This window comes from Lagenorhynchus albirostris, chromosome 14 (genome assembly GCF_949774975.1).
Source record: "Lagenorhynchus albirostris chromosome 14, mLagAlb1.1, whole genome shotgun sequence".
Lineage (NCBI taxonomy): Eukaryota > Metazoa > Chordata > Mammalia > Artiodactyla > Delphinidae > Lagenorhynchus > Lagenorhynchus albirostris.
This window is the reverse complement of record NC_083108.1, coordinates 60,580,102-60,600,097: the sequence shown is the minus strand read 5'-3', so window position 1 is coordinate 60,600,097 and position 19,996 is coordinate 60,580,102. Positions and strand designations below refer to the sequence as shown.

General features: G+C 42.7%; 1 protein-coding gene across 1 annotated transcript; it reads right to left on the bottom strand.

Annotated features, from left to right (window-relative positions):
- Window positions 1-2,424: 2,424 nt before the first annotated feature.
- On the bottom strand, window positions 2,425-19,985 carry PSMG2 (proteasome assembly chaperone 2). Its single transcript, XM_060121063.1, has 7 exons — window positions 19,761-19,985; window positions 18,137-18,308; window positions 15,405-15,463; window positions 7,137-7,255; window positions 6,108-6,281; window positions 3,558-3,678; window positions 2,425-2,724 (listed from the first exon to the last, which is right to left on the bottom strand). The coding sequence occupies exons 1-7, from the start codon at window positions 19,815-19,817 to the stop codon at window positions 2,632-2,634; spliced, it is 795 nt and encodes a 264-aa protein (XP_059977046.1). The 5' UTR covers window positions 19,818-19,985; the 3' UTR covers window positions 2,425-2,631.
- Between the last annotated feature and the right edge of the window lie 11 nt (window positions 19,986-19,996).

The window sequence follows — 19,996 nt, the reverse complement described above, 5'->3', positions numbered from 1 at the left end:
TCCTGAACCAGGGCTTGAACCCGTGTTCCCTGCATCGGCAGGCGGATTCTTAACCACTGCGCCACCAGGGAAGCCTCAGGATAATATCCTTGACTGGCACATTTTTTTTCCTTTCAGCATTTTCAATATATCATCCCACTCCCTTCCGGCCTCTAAGTTTTCTGCTGAGATATCTGCTTATTATCTTACGGGAACTCACTTGTGATGAGTTGCTTTTCTCTTGCTACTTTCAAGATTCTGTCTGTCTTTGATTTTTGACAGTTTTTTGATTAAAAGGTGTCTTAGGTGGGGGCTGTTTAGGTTCATCCTATTTGGAGTCTTTTGAGCTTCTCAAATCCATTTCCTTTCTCAGATTAGAAAAGCCTTTTTTTTTTTTGCAGTGCCACCTGGCATGTGGGATCTTAGTTCCCTGACCAGGGATCAAACCCATTCCCCCTGCATTGGAAGCACAGAGTCTTAATCACTGGACCAACAGGGAAGTCCCTATTATTATTTTTTTAAATATGCTTTGTCTCTCTTTGCTCCTTCTTGGACTCTCATAATACATATTGGTCCATTTTATGCTGTTTTATAGGTCCCTTAGGCTTTGTCCATTTTTCATGTCTTTTTTTTTATACCTCTGACTTGGTTAATTTCAATCATCAGAATTGCTGATTCTTTCTTCTGCCTGATCAAGTCTGCTGTTGAACCCCTCTAGTGAATATTTCAGTTTAGTTATTATATTCTTCAGCTCCAGAATTTTTGTATGGTTCTTTTAAAAAATAGTTTCTCTTTGTTGATATTCTCATTTTGTTCATGCATTGTTGTTAATCCACTTGGTTGTCTGTGCTCTTTTAGATCACTGTGCTTCTTTAAGACAATTATTTGAATTCTTTGTCATATAATTCATAGATTTCTGTGTCCTTGGGATTGGTTTCTAGAGATTGGTTTCTTTTGTTCTTTTGATTGAGCTATGTTTCTGTTTATTCTTGTGCCTCATGATTTTGTGGTTGTTGTTGAGTTTTATGTATTTGATAAAACAGCCACCTCTCTCAGTCTTCTTACAGGGAAGAACTTCACCAGTTGGGCTAGCTGGGGAGTCTGGGGGCCTCAGAAATCCTTTCTGGAGGACGTAATTTCTCTGGGCTTGTGCATGTAATTTCCCAGTTCGAATTGCAGGTTTCTTTTTCAGGTGCTTGTCATCTCTTGCTCCCTGTGGTGTCCAAGGCTTGTTCTCTGGTGCTGCAGCAGCAAGGTGCCACTCTCCCCTTTGTCCTCAGCAGTCCCCAGGCATCCAAAGTATGCTGTCTCCCCATCAGCATCCTGAGTCAGGTGAGACAGATACTGGTCCCTCAACAGCCCTCTGAGAAGCTGGACTGTTGGACCCACACTTTATTCTTCTCTTTCGCTCCAATTGGGTGCCTTTGGACTGTGTAGAGATGTTACTGGCCTGTCTGTGGCACTGCAGGCTCTCTGGGGCTGCAGCACACCACTCCTGCCACCCCCCAACCCCATCTTTGCTTTCAGTGGCCCCCCTGCATCTAAACTCTGCCAGTTTCATCAGGGCTCCAAGTCAGTCGAGGCAGAAACCAGCCACTCCAGCGGCCCTGCAAAAAGCTAACCCGTTGGATGCAGTCCCCTCTTCCCTACCCCTCCATTCCCCCAGAAGCCTCGAGCTGGTGACTTTCTCCCAACATGCTGAGCTGTTGGCTTGAGGGAGGGACAGTTGGAGGTAAAGTGAAACCGCTCTTCTGTTTTCAGTGCAGCTGTTCTCAACTCTGGACTTGCCTGGGGAACTGGAACTCTTTAACTGGTTTCTGCTTCCCATAAAGGTATTTTGATTTGTAAGTGGTGTCTCTGTTGGGTCAAGGGCTAGGACTTCCTATCCCATCATCTGGCTGACATCCCGACCCGACAATAGTTTCCCAAAGGGAAACACATCAGGCTATAGAACCCAGAATAATTTATCAGAAATAAATCATTTACTGAGTGCTATGGAGTAGGGTGTACCCCTTAATATTATAAGCCCTCGTTTTACAGATGAGAAAGCCAAGGCACAGACGTAACACAACAAAATAGCAGGTAAAAAGTGACTGGTATGTAGTAGGCACTCAAAAATGAAAACCTTTTCTCTTATACTCAAACTCTTTTGAGATCGGGAAATTATTCTGGATGGAGGAAGGAGCCGTGAACCAATGAATGCTGCAGCTTCTAGAAGCTGGAAAGGGGTAGGAAACGGATTCTTCCAAGACCCTCCAGAGAAAACGCAGCCCTGCCAGCACCTTGACTTAGCCCAGTGAGACCTATTCTGGAATTCTGACTTCCAGAATTCTAAGATAATAGATTTATTTTGTCTTAAGCCACTAAGTTTCTGGTAATTTGTTACAGCAGACATAGGAAACTAATATAGAAGTCTGAGTTAAAAAAAAATACATTCAGATAAAATTACTTAGGAGACACTTTATTGCACAAAATTTACATCTGTTGTATATGATGAAAAGCATGGCAAAAACAACCTTTTGTTAATCTATTTTTCTTTGCGATTTTTCTGTGAAAAGTAAAGATTTCCTAATACATTCTTTTTATATAGTTGTTTAACAGTTGTGTTGGTAATAAGTGTCTTGGGACATAAGGTATAAAACTGAAAACGGATCAGAAAAGTGCAGGGGGAAGACCACTGCCAAAGAGTAACCTCCAGGAACTCGGCATTTTCCATGGCAAGGCAGACGCTGAGGGGTCATCACACTGCAATTGAAGAACAAAATATGTAATCCTTCAACTTTATCACTAAATCTCTTTTTAACACGTATTATAAAACTCTTCCTTTGTTGTTGTTCCTTTTGGTTTTGACACTTCTAGCTGTGATTTATTGTAAGGAAAAAACAAAGTAATACATTTCTGTGTCTTTATATCAGCTGAAGATAAATTTCCTCAATTTCCAAGCCATAAAGATACGAACCAGAAAGGCTATAAATAGAGTCCATGGAGCAAAATCAAATTCAAAAGAAACAGTGGTTAAAAAAAAAATCAATGCTGTGTGATTTGTATCAATTTGTTCTTCAAAAAAGCATGAATTAAAAAGACAGTCACCTACCTTGTAAAGGAGGCTTAGGTTACTTTTGTTATGCCTAAAGGCTAACTGATTTCCCCAGGTGTCATGCTCTTATTTCATAATAGAGAAAAGTATTTTAATTATAATGCATATTGATAGCTAAAGTACTGCTCACAAAGCTATACCTTTTGCTTAAAAGTAAAAGAAAAACCTGAATTCCAAAGAGGACTTGTTTATCCTTATAAAAAGCTGCCTGGTATAATTAATGCAACACTAAGAATGAATACAACGAAGTATTTAAGATTTTCCTTTTTTTTTTGAAAATCAGCCTTAATGAAACAACTGCAGACAACAGGTTGCTTAGCTGTCTTCTTTTGAAAAGTTCAGCTAACTTAAATTTTATATAAAGATGTCTAAATTTAACATAAACTTTCACTTACTTGGTCTACTTACATAGTATGTAAAAATGCAAGTTGATGAATACATAACCAGAGAAATCAGAGACTTAAGCTTTAGTGAAACTTACACATGGTTTGATTATCTGAAGCCATTCATTAAGATATTCAACAAGACCTAACGCATCTGGGATATTGTCTCCTTCCGAAACGAATTTCAGCAGAATCACCATTGGGATTTCTTTAGAACAGCTACAACAATTAAAAAGAATAATTAGATATTCTTCTACTGATACAAGATGATGGTTCCAGTGTGCCTGTTTTTATAGCTGAGATAATCTGCCAGGTTTTAGGCAAGGAAATGTCACATCACAAGATCACTTATGTACCTTCTATTTGTAGGGACAAAACTAGGAACCATGTAACACCCACCCTGGGCACATGAATGTTCCTGCCCCACACCAAGATTTGTGCTGGAAAATTAAAAGAACATCAATTTTGTGAGAAATATCTGTAAATAGCATGAATTTTAAAGCTACAGATGGTAGAGTTGCAGTATCTTGCAGATATAAACATTTAATTCAAAATGTTTAATTCAAAACAGAATTTAATTCAAAACAGAAAACAGACCAAGAAATTAGTAGTGGTAGTTTCTTCTGGGTGACAGAACTGAGTATTTAAAATATTGTTTCTTTTGACTATTCTACATTTTCAAAATGTTCTATGAGGAACATGTCTTTCATAGTATTTTGTCTAGTGTTGCTAACTTTGTGGGCAAAGTTAACAGCTGCCCAGAGGTTGTTCTCTGCCCTCACAGTTTCACCCTATACTTGTGAGCTCAGGGTTGAGGAGGGTTCAGGCAGGCCCCAGGGCTCTTCCCCCAGCAGCTGTGTCCCTCTGGTTCTCTGCCTCATACTCTCCAGCTGTGTCAGCCACCCCAACTCTGGTTTCCAGTCCCCTCGACTTAGCAAGACGGCTGCACTCTGCCTGGGTCCCCCCACCCCATGCTGCAGTCCTGCAGGAAGCTGGGGCAATAGCAGGACTCTACTGCTTTCTCCCAAGCTTCACAGCTGTGTGCTGCATGGTGTCCAATGTCTGATGAACAGCTGTTTCATTAATGTTGTCCAGTTTCCCATTGTTTATGGCAGGAGGGCAAGTCTGCTATCAGCTACTCTGACACGGTCAGAAGCAAAGCTAGGAGACTGACTTGCAAAGAAGCAAGAAGTCAGTTTGAAGGGGCAGAGTGCGGGGGGAGTGCAAAGACAGCAGAATCCCCCTCCCCCTGCGGAGAAGGGCGAGACCAGCAAGGACAAACAGGAAGCGACGTAGGACTCTGGCAAACTGGGCAGGTTGTTGCAAAGGAGACGAGGAGAAAAGGAGAGGGAAAAAAAGCAAGGAAGAATGCGACAGCTCTGGGGACACTGTGAGGGCCAGGAGGCCAGCATCTGTGCAGAGCGCACCCAGGGGGCCAGGCCAGAGGGGCCTGGTGGGCTCTGGATGGCACATTGCGGAGGATGAACCAGATTCCGCAAAAGGCAAGTAAAACTGCTGATGGATTTTTACTCAGGGAGTCTTGTGATCAGTTTTGCATTTTAGAAAGTTAATTCCAGCATTGCTGCTGAGGTGGTCAGGGCAGGTCAGAATGAGGCAGTAGGCGATCGATCAAGAGACCCTGACAGCAGCTGCTATTGCCTGGACTGTGTCCCTCCAGGGTCTACAAGTGGAAGCCTCACCCACAGGCGACTGTATCTGGAGGCAGGAGGTTTAGGAGGTAATTCAGTGAAAGGTCACAGGAGGGGGCCCTAATCCGATGGGACCATGGCCTTACAAGGAGAGAAGGAGCTCTCTCTCTGCTGCATGAGGACACAGCCAGAGGTGGCCGTCTGCAGGCCAGGAAGAGGGCCCTCCCCAGAACCCGACCAGGCCAGCACCCTGACCTCCAGCCTCCAGAGCTGTGAGCAAATACATTTCTGTTGTTTAAGCCCTGCAGTCTATGGTCTGACAGAAGTGCAAGCCACGGGTGATGTGGCCTGAATGGAGCGAGAGAATGATTCAAAGCTGGTGATTTGCAGGGCAGGTGTGGAGAATAACCAGGTGGCCAGGGCTTCTAGGCTGTGGTAAGAAAAGAGGTGAAATAATATACTAAAGGGCATAAGCTAGACAGGGAAAGAAGTGAAAACACGAATGGAAGATAGACTACGAAAAAAAGAAAAGTTGAAGGAAATGATGGTTTTAATAAGAGCATAGATTTTCAGGTATAAAACAGGAGTTATTTAATGAGTACAGATCTTCTGTTTAGAACGATGACAAAGTTCTGAAAGTGGATGGTGGTGATGGGTACACAACAATGAATGTACTGAATGTCACTTAACTGTACACTTAAAAATGGTTCATTTAATGTTATGTACACCTCACCACCACCACCACTGCAAAGAGGACTGACTGCAGAGGTTGCACAGAATATGTATCAGGACCCCTAACATGACACACATACTAAAGCATTAAATATGGCTTTTCAGGAACCAATTCTATAACCACATTTCAATCTTTCCCCTGAATGTAACACGGTACCTATTTAATGAAGACATTTTCAGAGTTCCAGTAAGTACTCTAAACACTATCCCAGTTATCTTACTTTCATTTTCAGATAAGATGCGCAGCAAATATACAGGTAAGCTCACCCTTCGTCATAGAGTGTTTTTGTGATACCTCCTCCAGGAATACGGACACAAAACTCAGAATCGTCTATTTCAGGAATGCATGGGCTTTTTTCCATTTCTTCCCAGTTAAGGCTCTGTATTTTATTCTGAACACTTTTTTTCGTGGAAGGTGTAAGTAGGTACCTGAAGGGAGTACTGGAAACAATCATATAATTAACTAAAAACTCACAAATACGTACATTAAGACAATTAACAGTTCTTTTAGCAAAAATTATCTTGTTCTCCATATATTCTGCTGCACAAAGCAAAACACGTGTTTCAGCAGTCTATGGAAGAGCAACATGTAAAAATATTGCTCTGACTTGCTATTTACAAATTTAGGGGAGAGCGGAGAGACAGGAAAACTTAACCCAAGGCCAGGCCAGCGTGAAGATGTCCACAGCCACGCTCCCACCAGGCCCACTGTGAGAATCCCAGAAACTAAGTCTAGTCTTGAAAGGTTACTCTTGGCTAATAATTTCATCAGAATTTTACAGGTGAAGAAATGATAATGCAATAAACTAGTTTAGATTTCTAAGTCTTGGATACTTTGTCTTCTACCTAAGAATTCAATGACATGCCTGGGAGCTATACTTAAAGGCAACTGTATTTCTGCAAATACAAATGGTTGAATATATGGAAATAAATAGAAACATCAATCCAGTCTTTGAAAAACGATCAACCAATAAACATCAGGTACCCTTTCTTCTTTCCCTTAATCAGCTGAGGTTTGTGGCGCTGCCAGGCACGTGATACCACACAACAGAGCACAGCCCCAGAACCATTCCCACCTTTATCCTAGGATCCCAGTGCCGCAGCCCTGGGAATGTCAAGGGCCCCCTACCTCTGCTCCTCCTAGCTCATGATCTTTACCTCCTTCTTTCTAAATTGCAGGGAGGACAGGAAAGGATATGCATGGCTTTAAAATTTTATTTTAACCTTTTAATAGAGAAATCATCCTAATAACTGTATAAATCATAGCAAAATACTTTTCCAAAGACACAGACATACCTGCGGAGCTGGAAGTCATTACGATGATACGAGTGGCTGCTTGAAAGAACAACAACTTTGGCACAGTTGCTGCTTTTCACCCAGAAAAGCAGTTTCTCACAGAATGACTTTGATTTATACTTTGTATACCATTCAAAGAATAAAACAAAAACAGAAAAGTTAGATCCTAGAGTTACAATAAGAGTAGTCTATATAGTATTTCACCCACGTTATGTGATGATATACAGTTTATATATACTAAAATTATAATTATTTTTACATCTACTTACCATCCTTAGACTGAAGGTGAAAGATGAGGAGCAATGACTATTTTTTTATTTTTATTTTTTAACATCTTTATTGCAGTAGAATTGCTTTACAATGGTGCGTTAGTTTCTGCTTTATAACAAAGTGAATCAGTTATACATATACATACATCCCCACATCTCCTACCTCTTGCGTCTCCCTCCCACCCTCCCTATCCCACCCCTCAGGGTGGTCACAAAGCACCGAGCTGATCTCCCCGTGCTATGCAGCTGCTTCCCACTAGCTATCTACTTTCCATTTGGTAGTGTATATATGTCCACACAACTCTCTCACTTTGTCCCAGCTTACTCTTCACCCTCCCCATATCCTCAAGTCCATTCTCAAGTAGGTCTTTGTCTTTATTCCCGTCTTGCCCCTAGGTTCTTTGTGACCATTTTTTTTTGTATTTTTAGATTCTATATATATGTGTTAGCATACGGTATTTGTTTTTCTCTTTCTGACTTACTCCACTCTGTATGACAGACTCTAGGTCCATCCACCTCACTACAAATGACTCAATTTTGTTTCTTTTTATGGCTGAGTAATATTCCATTGTATATATGTGCCACATCTTCTTCTTTATCCATTCATCTGTCGATGGACACTTAGGTTGCTTCCAAGTCCTGGGTATTGAAAATAGAGCTGCATAGAACATTGTGGCACATGACTCTTTTGAATTATGGTTTTCTCAGGGTGTATATATACATATATATATATATATATGTATATATATAGTGGGATTGCTGGGTCATATCCTAGTTCTATTTTTAGTTTTTTTTTTTTTTTTTGCGGTATGCGGGCCTCTCACTGTTATGGCCTCTCCCATTGCAGAGCACAGGCTCCGGAAGCGCAGGCTCAGCGGCCATGGCTCATGGGCCCAGCCGCTCTGCGGCATGTGGGATCTTCCTGGACCGGGGCACGAACCCGTGTCCCCTGCATCAGCAGACGAACTCTCAACCACTGCGCCACCAGGGAAGTCCTTTTTAGTTTTTTAAGGAACCTCCATACTGTTATCCATAGCAGCTGTATCAATTTACATTCCCACCAACAATGCAAGAGGGTTCCCTTTTCTTCACACCCTCTCCAGCACTTGTTGTTTGTAGATTTTTTGATGATGGCCATTCTGACTGGTGTGAGGTGATACCTCATTGTAGTTTGATTTGCATTTCTCTAATGATTAGTAATGTTGAGCATCCTTTCATGTGTTTGTTGGCAATCTGTATATCTTCTTTGGAGAAATGTCTATTTCGGTCTTCTGCCCATTTTTGGATTGGATTTTTTTTTTTTTGCTATTGAGCTGCATGAGCTGCTTGTATATTTTGGAGATTAATGCTTTGTCAGTTGCTTCCTTTGCAAATATTTTCTCCCATTCTGAGGTTTGTCTTTTCATCTTATGGTTTCCTTTGCTGTGCAAAAGCTTTTAACTTTCATTAGTCCCATTTGTTTATTTTTGTTTTTATTTCCATTTCTCCAGGAGGTGGGTCAAAAAGATCTGTTGTGATTTATTATGTCATGGAGTGTTCTGCCTATGTTTTCCTCTGCCTATGTTTTCCTCTAAGAGTTTTATAGTGTCTGGCCTTACATTTAGGTCTTTAATCCATTTTGAGTTTACTTTTTTTTTTTTTTTTTTTTTGCGGTACGCGGGCCTCTCACTGTTGTGGCCTCTCCCGCTGCGGAGCACAGGCTCCGGACGCGCAGGCTCAGCGGCCATGGCTCACAGGCCCAGCCGCTCCGCGGCATGTGGGATCCTCCCAGACCGGGGCACGAACCCGTGTCCCCTGCATCGGCAGGCAGACTCTCAACCACTGCGCCACCAGGGAAGCCCCGAGTTTACTTTTGTGTATGGTGTTAGGGACTGTGCTAATTTCATTCTTTTACATGTAGCAGTCCAGTTTTCCCAGCACCACTTACTGAAGAGGCTGTTCACTGTATATTCTTGCCTCCTTTATCAAAGATAAGGTGACCATAGGTGGATGGGTTTATCTCTGGGCTTTCTATCCTGTTCTGTTGATCTATATTTCTGTTTTTGTGCCAGTACCATACTGTCTTGATTACTGTAGCCTTCTAGTATAGTCTGAAGTCAGGGAGCCTGATTCCTCCAGCTCCATTTTTCCTTCTCAAGACTGCTTTGGCTATTCAGGGTCTTTTGTGTTTCCATACAAACTGAAATTTTTTGTTCTAGTTCTGTGAAAAATGCCATTGGTAGTTTGATAGGGATTGCACTGAATCTGTAGATTGCTTTGGGTAGTAGAGTCATTTTCACAATGTTGATTCTTCCAATCCAAGAACATGGTATATCTCTCCATACGTCTGTATCATCTTTAATTTCTTTCATCAGTGTCTTATAGTTTTCTGCATACAGGTGTTTTGCCTCCTTAGGTAGGTTTATTCCTAGGTATTTTATTCTTTTTGTTGCAATGGTAAATGGGAGTGTTTCCTTAATTTCTCTATCAGATTTTTCATCATTAGTGTATAGGAATGCAAGAGATTTCTGTGCATTAATTTTGTATCCTGCTACTTTACCAAATTCATTGATTGGCTCTAGTAGTTTTCTTGTAGCATCTTTAGGATTCTCTATGTATAGTATGTCATCTGCAAACAGTGACGGTTTTACTTCTTTTCCGATTTGGATTCCTTCTTTTTCTTTTTCTTCTCTGATTGCTGTGGCTAAAATTTCCAAAACTATGTTGAATAATAGTGGTGAGAGTGGGCAACCTTGCCTTGTTCCTGATCTTAGTGGAAATGGTTCAGTTTTTCACCACTGAGAATGATGTTGGCTGTGGGTTTGTCATATATGGCCTTCATTATGTTGAGGTAAGTTCCCTCTATGCCTACTTTCTGGAGGGTTTTTATCATAAACAGGTGTTGAATTTTGTCGAAACCGTTTCTGCATCTAATGAGATGATTATATGGTTTTTCTCCTTCAAATTGTTAACATGGTTTATCACATTGATTGATTTGTGTATACTGAAGAATCCTTGCATTCCTGGGATAAACCCCACTTGATCATGGTGTATGATCCTTTTAATGTGCTGTTGGATTCTGTTAGCTAGTATTTTGTTCAGGACTTTTGCATCTATGTTCATCAGTGATATTGGCCTGTAGCTTTCTTTTTTTGTGGCATCCTTGTCTGGTTTTGGTGTCAGGGTGATGGTGGCCTCGTAGAATGAGTTTGGGAGTGTTCCTCTTTCTGCTATATTTTCTAAGAGTTTGCGAAGGATAGGTGTTAGCTCTTCTCTAAATGTTTGATAGAATTCGCCTGTGAAGCCATCTGGTCCTGGGCTTTTGTTTGTTGGAAGATTTTTAATGACAGTTTCAATTTCAGTGCTTGTAATTGGTCTGTTTATATTTTCTATTTCTTCCTGGTTCAGTCTCGGAAGGTTGTGCTTTTCTAAGAATTTGTCCATTTCTTCCAGGTTGTCCCTTTTATTGGCATATAGGTGCTTTTAGTAATCTCTCATGAGCAACCAAACCAAAAAACAAATCCACCAATGATAACAAGCGCTAAAAACTATACTAAAAAAAAACCCGCAAAACCAAAAAACGCTGTCAGAACCCTAGGACAAATGGCAAAAGCAAAGCTATACAGACAAAATCACACAAAGAAGCATACACATACACACTCACAAAAAGAGAAAAAGGAAAAAAAATATATATATAAAAATAAAAAAAGAGAGCAACCAAATCAATAAATAAATCTACCAATGATAATAAGCTCTAAATACTAAACTAAGATAAACATAAAACCAGAAACAAATTAGATGCAGAAAGCAAACTGCAAGTCTACAGTTGCTACCAAAGTCCACTGCTTCAATTTTGGGATGATTCGTTGTCTATTCAGGTATTCCAGAGATGCAAGGTACATCAAGTTGATTGTGGAGATTTAATCCACTGCTCCTGAGGCTGCTGGGAGAGATTTCCCTTTCTCTTCTTTGTTCACACAGCTCCTGGGGTTCAGCTTTGGATTTGGCCCTGCTTCTGCGTGTAGGTTGTGTGAGGGCATCCCTTCCCCACCCAAATAGGACAGGGTTAAAGAAGTGGCTGCTTAGGGGGCTCTGGCTCACTCAAGCTGGGGGGAGGGAGGGGTACATAATGTGGGGCGAGCCTGTGGTGGCAGAGGCTGGCGTGACGTTGTAACAGCCTGAGGCATGCCATGTGTTCTCCCGGGGAAGCTGTCCCTGGATCAAAGGACTCTGGCAGTGGTGGGTCGCACAGGCTCCTGGGAGGGGAGGTGTGGATAGTGACCTGGGCTTACACACAGGCTTCTTGGTGGCTGCAGCAGCAGCCTTAGCATCTCATGCCTGTCTCTGGGGACCGCACTGATAGACGCAGCTCACGCCCGTCTCTGGAGGTTGTTTAGGTGGTGCTCTGAATCCCCTCTCCTTGTGCATCCCAAAACAATGGTCTCTTGCATTTTAGGCAGGTCCAGAGTTTTCCCTGGACTCCCTCCCTGTTAGCTGTGGCACAATAACCCCCTTCAGGCTGTCTTCACGCAGCCAACCCCAGTCCTCTCCCTGGGATCTGACCTCTGACGCCCGAGTCTCAGCTCCCAGCCCCCATGCGCCCCGTCGGGTGAGCAGACAAGCCTCTCGGGCTGGTGAGTGCTGGTCGGCACCAATCCTCAGTGCGGGAATCTCTCCACTTTGCCCTCTGCGCCCCTCTTGCTGCGCTCTCCTCTGTGGCTCCAAAGCTTCCCCCCAGCCACCCCCCGTCTCCGCCAGTGAAGGGGCTTCCCAGTGTGTGGAAACTTTTCCTCCTTCACAGCTCCCTCCCAGGGGTGCAGGTCCCGTCCCTATTCTTTTCTCTCTGTTTTTCCTTTTTTCTTTTGCCCTACCCAGGTACATGGGGAGTTTCTTGCCTTTTGGGAAGTCTGAGGTCTTCTGCCAGCATTCAGTAGGTGTTCTGTAGGAGTTGTTCCACATGTAGATGTAGTGATGTAGTTTTGATGTATTTGTGGGGAGGAAGGTGATCACCACGTCTTACTCCTCCACCATCTTGAAGGCACCCCACAATGACTGTTTATTTTATCTTTACAACTAGAGATAAGCTAAGTGTGAGGAATCTAGATTTCAGTTTCCCAGTTCTGTACTTCAGTGATCTATTGTTACTCAAAAACCACCACGCGGTTATCTATGAGACGTCTTGCCAGAAATTTCTGCCCTAAATCTGATCAGAAAGAAACAGGTGAATCCAGAAGGCTGAACATCTGGCCTGGGTCCCTCAGAGGAGTCAATATTGTGAATCACAGAAGGAGGAGGGCAGCTCTACACTGAACCCCAACTGAAAAGATATAACAGCCTAAGGCAACACACAAACCTTGCCTGGATCCAGAATTGAAGGATATTTGGGGAACAACTGGGGAATTTGAATATGCCGAATGCTAGTACTTAATAATTCACTAAATGCTGACTTTCTAGGTGTGTGGCAGTGTTGTGGTTGTGAGGTTGTGTGTGAAGGAGAGTCTCCTTCTTGTATGGAGTGAGCAGCATGATGTCAGCAGCCTCCTTTTGGACTGTTTGGCAGGAGGAAACTGCGTGTACTTGTGCAAAGAGAATCAAGCAGGTGTGGCAAGATGTGAACAGATGACTGATCTGGGTCATAAAATTTGGGGGGAAAACCCATTTTATGGAAACTCTTTTCAGAGACTGTTAATAAAATAATTATTCAATAAAATATAAAATGCAGGTAAGAAATGGCTACCTTTTAAAAACAGAAGGGCCGTTTGTGTCGTGGTTAAGAGAGGCCAGCTCCAGAGACAGGCTGCCGGGTCTAGAATGCTGGCTCCACCCATGAACCACACGGCTTGAGCAAGCTGCCTGAGCTTCTGTGTTTCCGATTTCTCACTTGTAAAATTAAGATAATTAGCATCTGCCTCCTAGGATTGTTTTGAGGACTGAGTAGAGCAACATGCTTGAAGTATTTAGAGTATTACTGGTGCAAAGAATCTATGCTCAAAAAATGTTTGCTACTTTGAAATCACTCTTTATTTACATCTATCAACAATTTCAGGGACTTCTCTGGTTGTGCAGTGGTTAAGAATCTGCCTGCCAATGCAGGGGACATGGGTTCAAGCCCTGGTCCGGGAAGATCCCACACGCTGTGGAGCAACTAAGCCCGTGCGCCACAACTACTGAGCCTGTGTTCTAGAGCCCGCAAGCCACAACTACTGAGCCTGTGTGCCGCAACTACCAAAGCCCGTGCGCCTAGAGCCCGCGCCCTGCAACAAGAGAAGCCACTGCAATGAGAAGCCGAGCAGCCCCCGCCCAAAGCCTGTGCACCGCAACCAAGAGTAGCCCCTGCCTGCCACAACTAGAGAAAGCCCACATGCAGCAACGAAGACCCAACACAGCCAATAAATAAATAAATTAATTAATTAATTTTTAAAAATTCGTTTAGAAGTGTCTGAATTGTCCATCTTACTTCTCGAACTTACAGATATTAGGAAGAGAACAAAAAAGCCACGTGGCACAATGTAAAACTGCTAGCAACTCTCACTGCCAAACTTTTTGTGTGATATTGTTAACTAAGGAAAGAGTAATAAATATTAAAATAACCATAGCTCCATTCATGATAGCCTCAAACTGGAAAAAAAATCAAATGCTCCATCAACAGTATGGGTAAATCATGGTTTATTTACACAACAGATTCATGCACAGAGGTGAGAAGGAAGTAACTACCTCTACCTGCAACAATGTGGAAGCACCTAGCAGACAGAATGTGGAGTAAAGGAGGCCAGACGTGAAGTGCACCCGTGAGATCCCGCTCCTACAACATGGTGACTGTGGGTGTGTGTGGAGGGGCCCCCGGGAAGGGGAGACCTTTCTGCCCCCCTGAACAGGTGGTACCTCAATCCACTCTACACCAAGGCTCTGTCTAGAAGCCGAGGATACAGGAGTGAATGACACCTTGTCACTTTTCTCAAGGAACTTCCATTCTATCAGGTGGGAAGTGAGGAGTCGTGAAGAAAACTAGCTCAGGATAAGACAAGAGAAAGGATGCTGGGGGGAGGTCTTTCTGATGAGGGACAGCTAAGCAAAGACTAAAGGAAGTGAGCCATTCAGGTGTCCAGTGGAGAAGTGGTCCAGGCAGAGAAACTACTGTGAGGACTGAGACAGGATGAGCTTAATGTGTTTGAACAGCACAGGGTGGCCAGTGTGGCTGGAGCAGGGCAAGCAAGAGCGGGAGCAGGGGACAGGCATGCAGGACAGCTGGACGTGGGGCCAGGGACAGAGCTGCCCCGCAGATGCTCCATGGTAACCAAATGCTCTTTATGGCAGCTGCTCGCCACGCATGGCTGTGGAGAACTTGCAATGTGGCTACTGGGACAGAGGAACTGAATTTTTAATTTTACTTACTTTTAATGAATGAGTCAAAATTTAAACAGCTACATGTGTCTAGTGGCTGCCACGTCAGAGATGTAGGGCCTGTCGGGCCATGGTGAGGGCTGTGAACTCGCTTTGAGATGGGAAGCTACTGGCGGGTTTGGAAGGAAGAAGTGACGTGCTTTGATTAAGATTTAAAGGATCACGGGTAGAGCTGTCTGCGGGGCGGGTGGTGCAGGAGCAGAATCAGGGCATGAGGGAGGGGGTGGCTGGACTGGAGTGGTGGCAGCGGAAGACGAAAGAAGTTGGATTCAGAAAATATTTTCATATATATATAATTTTTATGTAGATGCCACTGGTTTGAAATGTAACTCAAATAGAATAAACCTGTAATATTTATATGCTTAAAGTTTTTCACCAATGCTACCTGAATCAGGAATATATAAGACCCAAGCTATATGTCCCAATTCCTTTCAATATATTCATGAAACAATACTAACAACTCTGAAATTTTATGAGTATTTCTCTATAGAATCAGACCTTGCTTAACTGTATAAACATAAACAAAGAAATGATTTTTGAGTCTTAATGATAATGACTCAGTATTTTCTCATTATATTGCACTTTAATAAACTTAAGAAGGCAAAAATAACATACTAACCTTAATAAAAATGGATCTTAACTGAAGAGCCACTAGTTTCTTTGAAGGTGATGCATACACTGCAAGTCCAAGAAAATGAAACCAAATGATAGTTAAATTGAAGGAGTCATACAAGTGAAGTTATAATGATAAAAAGCTGAACTAGGAGAACTTCTGTATCTAAATGTTTTCGATAGTTAAAATATAGAACATATGCACTATATCATTTAGTTAAAACAAAACACTTTAATACCTCAGAATTCACCTGTGGGCTTTATTCTACAGAATACATTCAGTGCTGAAAAGTTAACTGTAAGAAAATTATCAAAAATTATTTCTCTTCTTTGACTGTAAATCCAGAGAAGTATTCCCCTGGAAATTTCTAGCATTATGACAAATGACATCATTCTTAAGATCGTTTTTGGTTTCTGATATTCTTTCCTCTTTTCTCTAGAGAACAGCAACAGTCATTGGGATTAGAACAAGGAAGAATAAAATGCAGCGAATGTTAGCTGGGTAATAAAATACCTGCAATAGGTACATGTGTTCTTTAGGAGTTTTTGAAAGACCTGAAATAACATGCAAAAATTTTTGTGAGTCGACGTGTGTGAATTTTTTCTGCAAAAAGGATCCACAATTTTCATCAGATTCTACAAGGGGCCTACTTTACTGACGCTTAAGAGGTCCTGCCCAACTTCACCTCCAAGAATGAGATGCTCCAAAATGACCCAAGGACAAAATACAGAGTGCCTGAGGACACGTGATTAGGCCACTGTGCCAAGGGGTAGGCTTTCAGTTACTGTAAAAAGATTACAAATAACCCTAGACTTGGGCACAGCCTTTGGTGGATCACGTCTCTCCTGTTATACAGGTCTTTTCGGGGTTGTCTCATCGGACTGGTGCACGTGGGGTGGCCACGGCTGTACTCCATCAGCGAGTCTGCTGACCACCAGGTATGTGTGGGGCAAAGGAGGCTAGAGCAGGTCTAGGAATTAGGGAAAAGGGCAGGCTGAGCTTTAAAATATAAGATGTACCACTTTCTACAACAGCAACACTTGTGTTCTCCACCAGTGTATCACGAAGGTCTTTTTTTGTTGTTAAGACCCTGTTTTCCAGATCCTTTTTCTTGTCAGGTGATGTAACATCGCCTTTCACATATTCTGGCTAAAAATATTTAGCTTTTAAATAATCAAGCCTTTATTCCTAACTCCAGTTTCAGAAAATACAGAAACTAGAGGAACGTGGCAAATGACACCACAGGAAGCAATCAGACAAACGTAGAAGGTGGGACATTCTATAGGACAATGTGTCCCGTTTTTTCCTTCAATAAATCAGTTTTGCAAAGAAGGAAAAGAGATTATGCAGGGTAAGAGATTTCAAAGGCACGATAATCAGAAGTACTATGGCCTGGTCTGGACAAACTAACTTTAAAGGACAGTTTTCGGTAAACTGGGCCTCTCTGGATAGGGTATAGGAAGATATTGCTAATTTTGTTAAATGCAATGGTGTTTTAGCTATGTAAGAAAATGTACTATAAGAGGTGCATACTTACATATTTGGGGGTGGAATGTTGTGATGTCTATAATTTATTTCAAAAAGACACCTCATCTTAAAAAATAAAAAAGTGGATTAAAGAACTGTCTCCAATGGACCTGCTGCCAGTTTGTGTCAGAGGAAAAAGCCAGTGGGTCTTCTGCTGGAGCGAAGGTGCATTAGCAGGTGACGGGGAGGCAGGTCTCTGGGTCAGGCTGCCTCGATTAATCATGGGACCATGATTCCCTGTGCACTGGTTCCCTGATCTATAAAACCACCCATGGAGTAGTTGTGAGCATTAAGTGAATTAACACATGTAAATGCACAGTGTTCAGCTCAGAGGAGATACTCAACAAATGACAGTTGTTATCATTAGTCTAAATATAAAAATTCTAGTTCTACCATTTATAGTCCTTTGTCCTTCAAGGCAATACTTGAAATTATCTAGTGTTAATAAAACCATCTTTCTAAAGTGTATTTCATTATTGCAAGCTAATGACATGGTTAGTAAGACTGACAAAACCCAAAATGCTTCCTCACTTGTTTCTCGGTCCACCTACGGTCTTTCATGCTCCTGTCACCTTTGGCTTCTAAACCGAAGACTGAGAGGCCAAGGCAGCAGCTGCCCATCACGGCCCCTTTGTTTTCCTCTCCTCCCGAGGGGCAGTCTCATCATGAACACAGTGGCTGGGGGCTGTAAACTGTGTGCCCCAACTAACCCAGCTTGACAGTCCAACAAGGAACTGTGGAGACGTACGGCGTGGGAAGAGCCCACACCTACTGCAGTGTTAGGAAACTCGGCCTCTCTGAGCCTCGTCAGTGTTATGACGGATTCTACAACGTGACAGGATGGCAGAGGCCTGTGTGAGGTAGCGTATATTAAACATACGGGACTGAGCCCAGTGGAATTCTCTCTCCCTGATATTAGTGATGCTTACCCATGCCAGTAAGGAGAGAAAATAAAACTGAGGATAAAAGGGGAAAAACCCCACGTTAAACAAATAGGTATCTCAAATTCCATCCAAGGATACAAATACAACCACATCTCTCAAGGGAGCTGCCATTTAGGAAAGGCTAAGGACTAAACCAGGGTGTATGCAGGAGAGGAGAACACAGTGTCCTGAACTCTGCACAGAGCCGGTGCCAGGCGCTGCAGGACATACTGGGAGGGTCTGGTTCTGATTTAAAACAACTCTACCTTGTAGGAGAATATAACACACCTTCAGCATTTATACTGAGTTCTGTTGAATTTTCTTCTGCAGTTGCATATGGATTGTTTCCAACCATCGGCACAAGACAATCAGTATAGAAGTAACCAATCTTATACATATTCAGTGTAGAAATAATCAGATCTATTGCAAGCTGGCCAACATTTCCAACAGATACTGCTGGCTGAAACAGTAAAATAATATATTCATTAAGTCAACCAAATTAGCAGCACTTTAAAAAGTTTAGTCAGAAGACAACAATCACAGTACTGGTACTGCACGCTTACGCTCAGGTGAATCACAGCTGGATTCTGACCCCTTCATTAGCTCCACCTTTCAGACTACTGATTGAACACTTACTAAATACCCCAATGGAATGAATCTTCCATTTCTTCAACCTAACATGGCTTCCCTCTTCACCACTCCACTGTCAAGGGTACCCCTAGTATCTTTTGGACATTACTTTCTCTATGACATTTTTCTTTTTCTTTTTTTTTTTTGCCAGGTATCTCCTGCAAAAACACTTCTTGTCTTTTGTGATTAATAAATATTTTTCAGGGAGATACTTTGAAATGAAGTCAAATTTCCTTTCTCAGTACACTATCACATGCTAATTTAAGCATTTATTGACATTTTATTTCTTTTTTGGCCACGCAGCATGTAAGATCTTAGTTCCTGGACCAGGGATCAAACCCGTGCCCCCGGCAGTGGAAGGGTGAAGTCCTAACCACTGGACCACCAGGGAAGTCCCCATTAATATTTCTTGTGTGCACTATTATGATGAAAATTATCAAAAAGTAACTTTTCTATTACCATCATCCTTTTTAAAAACTGAAATATAATTGACATATAACATTATATTAATTTCAGTTGTACAACATTGTGATTCGACATCTGTACATACTGCAATATGATAACCTCAACAGGTCTAGTTAGTAACCAATGCCACACAGTCAGAAAAACCTTTTTTTCTTGTGATGAGAACTTTTTAAGATCTACTTTGTTAACAACTTTCAAATGTACAATACAGTATTAACTATAGTCATCATGCTTTGAGTTACATCCCGGGACTTATTTTTGACTAGAGATTTGTACTTTTGACCCCCTTCTCCCATTTTATCCACCCCTGCTGGCAAGCACCAATCCATTCTCTGTATCTATAAGTTTTTGTTTGTTTTTTAAATTCCAAATATGAAGCTTTTCTTAAGAGGTCCTTGTGTCCCTCCCCCTCCCAATAAATCCTAGGGCCTTTCTGTACCTTTTTCAACGTTCTAACCTTATTTATATACATGTGTTTCCAACTAAACTGCAAAATCCTTGAGGAATCTAGTCTTTTTTGTCACATTTTGACACCACAGAACGTTCACTGAGTGAGCCAAAGTCTTTAGCAACCCGTCTGTAGTTTCCTGGCTAATGACAACGATTCGCTAGCTTGAACCTGACCCCCTAACTAACTGAGAAAAGGTTTTCCAGGATGAAATGTAAAGCGAGTGGCCCGCACGACACTAGCCAAGCACAGGTCACTCCCCAGCACGTTCCGCTCTCAGCCACCAGGACTCGGGGCCGTAGACCCGCGGGCGTTCGGGGACCGCCGCTCGGACCCCCACTCCGCCCCCTCCCTCGGGGCCGGACTCACCATCAGGAGCGTGCACCCCGCGAGGTCGGGGACAGAGTCCCCGCAGGGGACAAACATGGTCTAGACGGCTGCTACAGCGGGAAAAGCCTGCGGCCGGAAATGCGGACAGGCGGTGCGCGGGGTCCTACGAGGCCTTCGGCGCGGGTTCTTCGAGGCCCACGGCACGGGGTCCTGAGGTGCCCGTGCCACCGCCTGCCGAGGCGGCGTGCGGCAGGGCCTGCGTGGAGGGGCGGTGG

Bases quoted from the DNA above. Each gene is read 5' to 3' on its own strand.
- PSMG2 (XM_060121063.1), bottom strand. From the start codon at position 19,817: ATGTTTGTCCCCTGCGGGGACTCTGTCCCCGACCTCGCGGGGTGCACG. The intron at 6,282-7,136 runs GTATGTCTGTGT...GATTGTTTCCAG, and splicing joins AATGACTTCCAGCTCCGCAG to TACTCCCTTCAGGTACCTAC. The intron at 3,679-6,107 runs GTGAGCTTACCT...TAATTGTTGTAG, and splicing joins AAAACACTCTATGACGAAGG to CTGTTCTAAAGAAATCCCAA.